The sequence below is a fragment of the Lepidothrix coronata genome, unplaced genomic scaffold (genome assembly GCF_001604755.1).
Source record: "Lepidothrix coronata isolate B3197 unplaced genomic scaffold, Lepidothrix_coronata-1.0 Scaffold28, whole genome shotgun sequence".
Lineage (NCBI taxonomy): Eukaryota > Metazoa > Chordata > Aves > Passeriformes > Pipridae > Lepidothrix > Lepidothrix coronata.
In genome coordinates this window covers 5,738,229-5,744,818 of record NW_016690208.1, presented here as the reverse complement: position 1 = coordinate 5,744,818, position 6,590 = coordinate 5,738,229, and the positions used below count along the sequence as shown (strand labels likewise).

General features: G+C 47.3%; 1 protein-coding gene across 1 annotated transcript; it reads left to right on the top strand.

Annotated features, from left to right (window-relative positions):
- The first annotated feature begins 66 nt into the window (after positions 1 to 66).
- Positions 67 to 4,765, top strand: PDCL (phosducin like). Its single transcript, XM_017810414.1, has 5 exons — positions 67 to 156; positions 662 to 705; positions 1,157 to 1,343; positions 1,965 to 2,146; positions 3,026 to 4,765. Exons 3-5 carry the CDS (start codon positions 1,163 to 1,165, stop codon positions 3,575 to 3,577), a joined length of 915 nt encoding a protein of 304 aa, XP_017665903.1. The 5' UTR covers positions 67 to 156; positions 662 to 705; positions 1,157 to 1,162; the 3' UTR covers positions 3,578 to 4,765.
- Positions 4,766 to 6,590: the final 1,825 nt, after the last annotated feature.

The window sequence follows — 6,590 nt, the reverse complement described above, 5'->3', positions numbered from 1 at the left end:
AGCGGTACCGAGAGGGTCCGGCTGGGGCCGGGGGCCTTCCCGGTACCGGGGTGGGTCCGCCCATTGCCGGGGCCGTTCCCGGGGCCGTTCCCGTTCCCGTCTCCGCCCCTTTCCCGCCGTGCCCCGCGCGGCGGCCCCGGAAGGCGGCGGGAGCGGGTGAGGCGATGGCGGGGCCGGGCCCGGGGGTCCCGAGGAGAGCGGGGGGGCTCGGCCGGGGGTGGTCCCGGGGGACGGCCGGGACGGGCGGGGCTGTGGGGCCGCTTCGCTCGGGGCCCGCGGTGTCACCGGCCCCTGGCCCGGCCCCTCTGGGGTAATCCCGGTAATCCCGGGCCATCTGCCCGCTCTGATCGGCTGGAGCTGGGTTTAACTCCCTCAGCGTTCGGCAGGAAAACCGGGAGCTCTGCTGTGTCCATGGGCTGGAAAACCGGGAGCTCTGCTGTGTCCATGGGCTGGAAAACCGGGAGCTCTGCTGTGTCCATGGGCTGGAAAACCGGGAGCTCTGCTGTGTCCATGGGCTGGAAAACCGGGAGCTCTGCTGTGTCCATGGGCTGAGTGGAGTCTGTGCCACATACACGCCCAGGGCTGGCTTCCGCGAGCAGGAGAGCCCTGCAGGGAAGTGTGAGCCCAAATCAGCTGATCTGGCTAATATTCCTCCTTCCAGGTCTTGATAGAAGCTTCTCTCTGAAGGACTGCAAAGGAATACAGGTCAGAACGTTTTAATTTGCTTAATTAAATTGCTAGTTTTTCAGCTCACGTAAATAATTGTTAAAATAATGCAAATAATAGTGGGCATTTAAACGTCAGTAACTGGGAATCAGGCTGGTGGAGCTGTCCAGGGAGGCTCACAAGGCTCCTGAATCTCGGTTAGAAAATTAATTCTCCATGAGTGAGAACACACGTCAGGTTTTTTCACTAGTGAGCTTCAGAGCAGTTCTGTTTGTAAAGGTTTTAATTTAAGTGAGTTTGAAATTGTGACTTAAGAATTAACCCAAGGGACTGACTCCACCAAAGGCTGTTGGATGGTGGGCTGTGAACTGTTCTGGGGCTAAAAATTGCCCTGAGGAAGTGAAGGATCATCATGATGCATTTAAGGTGATATCTCACGCTGCATGTTTGATCAGAGCTGCATCCTCTGGTTTGTTAATTTATTTTTTAGGACATAATGACTACTGCAGATGATAAACTGCTTGGTGAGAAGCTCCAGTACTATTACAGCAGTAGTGAGGGTGAGGATGAGGACAGTGAGAAGGAAGATAAAGAAGGGGAGAGCAACATTCCTGAAAGCGTGGGAGAGGTGGAGCTCAGCAGCGATGTTAGCACCGATGTTAGCACTGTCAACACAGGTATGATCCTATCGGTGGACTTGTTCTGTAAATGCTTTGTTTGTTGGAAATTTCATGTGTTATTCTAAAATTCATTTTTCGAAATGAAGCTCCTGGTGTTCTGCATATTTGGGTCAGAGAGTGATCGTTTCCTGGCTGTTGTCTAACCTTATTTTTAATAGCTGGTTCTTGATTTTAATGTTTGATTTCTCCTCTGAGATACCTCAGTATTTTATCTGAAGCAGTCAGGCTTTGGATAGAAAGCTGATACAAGGCTGATTTGTACAATTTGGTTGATAATAAATCATTATTTTTGTTCTGATGAAAGCCATGTTAACAATAGGGGAAGCCTTGAGGGCTCGTGGTTCTATTTCAAGAGCACAGATACTAATCTGTGGGACAATTATGAGAATAGCCTAGTTAGATAAACTTTAGTCTTCTTACTAAAAAAAAATAGATACAAACTCAAGGACATCCAAATGGCAAATCACTTCTTCCATTTCAGTGTTCTGCACGGTTACGGAAAGTTTACAACAGGGCCACCATTTTACTGCTGATTTATAAATTATTACTTGATTTTAAATGATGATAAATATAAGTGTGTTACCCTTTTATACGAAATGCCCACACATTTAATCTCAGGTCCCAAGGGAGTCATCAATGACTGGAGGAGGTTTAAGCAGCTGGAGACGGAGCAGCGGCAGGAGCAGCGCCGGGAGATGGAGCGGCTCATCAAGAAGTTGTCCATGACCTGCAGGTCTCACTTAGATGATGAGGCTGATAAGCAGAAGCAGAAGGAGCTTCAGGAAAAAATCAATGGAAAGGTAGCACGGCACAAAGGAATTAAAGTGCCACTTAAAATGTTTAACATTCTCGTTTGCCTGTGTTGACAAATAAGTGGTTTAGCTGCAGTACCAAAGAAGTCCAAACCCTTTTCCCAGATTTCCCTGGTCTGTTGATCAAATAAGTCAGCTTCATTAGTATGGAGAGTGGTACAGCAAACCTATGAATGCTGCCTCCCCTGCCTGAAGCAAGTGCTTAGGAGCCCTCATTGATTCCATATCTAGTAAGTGGATGTTGGGAATTTAACTTTGAGCTCCAAAGATCGAAGGCATGGGAGGTAGAGAGTGGTTTTAATCAGCTGGGCTGTGAAGTAACCCTGAGTGTTAGTCAGAGAAGTTAATAGTTAGCAGACGGTGTTTCTGCTGTCAGGTGATGCAGATTGGCTTTGCTCTCCTGTACCTTGAGTGATGCAGATGAACAGACTGAAATGCATAAAATCCTGTTCATTGCAGTTCTAAAGTCAGGATGGTGCCACCACATGTTAACTGGAAAGCTAAATGAGGAAGAAGCTCCTCTTAGGTCAGGGACAGTTTCCAAATGAGCGCTCCCAGCTCGGTGAAAGCACATGGGCACCATTAACCTGGATTAAAGTGGGAGCACAGAGCAGCCACTTGTGCTATTAGTGCAGCTTGTGGAAACTGGAATGCCCAGGGCCGAAATCGCTGTTCCCAATGGACATGGTTTCTAATTAGCTCAGAATGGAGTGTAATACAGAGGGTGCTTGAGCCTTGCATGGGTTGCACTTTGCTGTTATTACAGATGAGTGACCCACATTAATCCTCTTGATTTACATTCTCATTACATAAGTGCCCCACATCGTGGTGCAGATCGTTTTCACGTACCTCTGTGTGTGTTCTTAGATGACTTTACAGGAGTATAACATGATCCACAACGACGAGGACGACGAGGAGTTCCTGCAGCGCTACAGGAAGCAGAGGATGGAGGAGATGAGGCAGCAGTTGTACAGTGGGCAGCAGTTCAAGCAGGTCTTTGAGATCACCAGCGGAGAAGCATTTTTGGACACGGTGGACAAAGAGCACAAGAGCACCCTGATCATGATCCATATTTATGAAGATGATATCCCTGGCGCCGAGTCCCTGAACGGCTGCATGATCTGCCTGGCTGCCGAGTACCCCACGGTGAAATTTTGCAGAGTGAAGAGTTCCCTCATCGGGGCCAGCACCCGCTTCACCAACAATGCCCTGCCAGCCCTGCTGGTCTATAAGGCCGGGGAGCTCATTGGCAATTTCGTGTGCATCACTGACCAGCTCGGGGAAGATTTCTTTGCTGTAGACCTGGAGGCTTTTCTGCAGGAATGTGGTTTGCTGCCAGAAAAAGACCTGCTGCTCCTGACTTCTATACATAACCCTTCTGCATGTTACAGTGAGGACAGTGATCTGGAAATAGACTGAGGCACTGACGCCGAGGGCCCGTAGGTGTAGTTGTGCTGTGGGATGTTCTGTGCTAGGGATTGTTCTCTCCCTTCCATAGCGTGGGTATGTGTTCCTCCCCCTCCTGCACTTTGACTTTTGCTTGTTAAAAATAACATGAGGAATTCCTAGCATTTTCTCATTTTCTTAATTCAGTAAAGTACAGCTGAAACAGTCTCATTTCTATGCAATTCAAATGTGTTTTACTTACCATGAAGTTTTAACACGATTCAGTAAGTTTAGGAAGTTGTGTGTTGTCATCTTCCTTCTCCAAATTTATTTTGAACGTTTTGTTCTCAGATCAGCAGTGTGTGGTCAGTGTCCCTACAGGTTTCCTGAACCAGTGTAATATAAATACCAGTTGGATCAAGATGTGGTCACCAACTCCCTAAGACAAGAACTGAGACTGCAAATAGAGGAGTTTTTAAAATTCAAGAGTTAATAACCTGGTGCTGAACTGCTACCAGTTAACAGTGCAAGGCCCCATCTGCCAATTTGCAGTCTCCTTCTTGGAAGTACCTTGTTCTAACACTTGGCCTCAAATATTTGTTCCTTTCTCACTTACAAATAACGACATCCCCTGACTTCATCCTGAAAATTGCTTTTCAGATGGAGAGAGTTCTTCTTTCTTTAACCTTCCCTGAGACTTAAGTGAGAAAATCTTGCAATTACAGCTTTTAATATGTTCTTGGGTTTTAAAATACTCGTCCTTAGAGTTCACGGTAGTCACTCCATCAGAAAATGAGCTCTGGCTCTTCAGAGAGACTGTTACAAAGAGCTCCAACGTGTGTGCTGAGCAGCAGCAAGAATTTTGTTGGCAAAATGCAGAATTAGGACTTAAATAACCTCAGAATTTCATCTCTCCCTAAAATTACTAAATCAGTGCTAAAGTTCATTTCTGTCTGCCTTCAGTAGTAAAAAGTAGACTGTCATTACTTAAATATAGGACCCAGTGTAATGCTGTGTTTAATGATGAAATTTACTTGCAATTTTTATGTAAAGCACTTTGGAACACCAGGAAGAAATGCAAATGTGTCTGTGGATCATTGTAGGATCTTAATAAGAATGGCTCTTGGGCTAGAAGAAGGAGAATTTGTAACTGTGTCTATTTGAACTGTGTTTTTAAAAGTAATACGAGCAGAAAAATAAATAATCTGTAATTAAAAATGACTGAATTGGCACAAATTGTAGCTGTTTTAAGGAAACTGGCAGAAATCCAGGTTTTTAAGTGTGCTGAGAGATTATTTCTTTTCATCTCAGAGTTGCAGAAAAAAAAACCCATGTAAGTTATATGAAATTAAATCACTGAGTGTGGGTATCAGCACACTTCAGGAAAAAGTCAGAGTAGCTGTAACGTATATCCAGGATGAGATTCAGTGAAGTCTGTTGTGCATTTCAGCATCATCATAAAACCTGGCTTGGAGAGGGGGTCAGGGGAGAGCTGACTGCTTGAGTTGCTTTGAAGTTCTATTTTTATAAAGTGATTTTTTTTTTTACCCCTATGGCAGCAAAACTGTGGCAGGATCAGACCCTCTCCTGCTGCTCTGTGTCCCATGGCCTGGAGCAAGGTGACTCCTGGTGAGGAGCCTCCTGTGCTCAGGTATGGGAGAGGTGGTTTGCAGTGCTGATAGCAAAAAGGAGAAGAAAAAGGGTCTGAATCCAACTGCTCTTTGATCTGGAAGAATATAGGGGAGAGAAGCTGTGCTACAGTCCTGCTGCTCATTTGTGCGCACGTCACATGGGAGTGAGGGGGCTGAGCTGAGAAAAAAAGCTGCTGCTGCTTTTGCCTGTTCTTGAAGCTAAATCTTCAAGTTCTATAAATAGGAGTTGGAAAAACCACTTGCCAGGTAGGTTGTGTTGCCGCTGGGAGATGTTCTGTTTTGGAAAAAGCAGCTCACGGCAGGGAGGCCGCCGGGAATGACGGGTTTCACAGGCGGCTGTAACTGTGGGAGGGGAGCGTGGGATCACCTGGGGCTGCTCACGGGTAATTGTGTTCCAGCACAAACAGAATTTGGGCACAGAGCTTGAGTGCACAAGGAATCATGGACAGCTGCTTGGCAAGGGCAGGAACGAAACCCCGGGATGAGCTTAACGTGGCATTCGATCGTGGTGCCAGCCTGGGTGCAAGATTTAGCAAAGAAAAGCTTTTACTGATCTTTTTTGGCCTCTCATCTTTGTAAAATGTTCAAAATACACCCTTGCTGAAAGCCCACACAAGGTTCCCTGTGAAGTCACTGACCTGGCTCACAGCACAGAGAGGCCTGCTGGGGCAAACTGGGGGAGTCCAGCGACTCCCTCCAAGGGGATAAAAAGCTTTTCCATTCAGCCTTTGGACCGTTCACCCCCTGCTCAGTGAATCATCGCCTTGGAGGCCACACAGCCCCAGATGGATGTTTTCATTGTTGCTGCACGAACCCAGGCAGCCCCATCCTTCTGTCCACATCCTTCCAGGTGCTGGTAAGCTGCTGAAGACTTGTTTAAAAATTCAGAGGATGTCCTAGGAGCTGTGTTTACCCAGAGCTCACACAGAGGGTATGTGTGGCAGACCCAAAGCACATAGGAGGATGTGGGGGCACAGGGAGCCCTTGCCAGGGTTGGGTGATGCTGACAGACAACACCATGGATGCAAACCACTGGCTCCTGCCTTGGATGTGGCTGCATGTTGTGATGGACAAGCTGGTGAGGATGTGAGTGATTTCTGCAAGCTGCCATGGCTGGAAAAGCAGCAAAGAAAACACAAGGGCTGGGGGAAGCTCTGTGCAGGGCTGTGGGTCCCTGGGCTCCTGGAGGGGATTTCAATAGTGTATTGGATGCTGTGCCTGGGAATGGTACATGTTGGTCCTACAAAGAAACAATTTCAAAGCTTTCCCTGCCAGCAGGAGGGAGATGCTTCACTGTCCTGGATGGGGGGCACAGCTGGAAGAGGTGTCAGGTTTGCCAGTGTTGGCTCAGCTGAGTTCCCATGAAATGTCCTTCCTTGGTGGCAGAGATCATC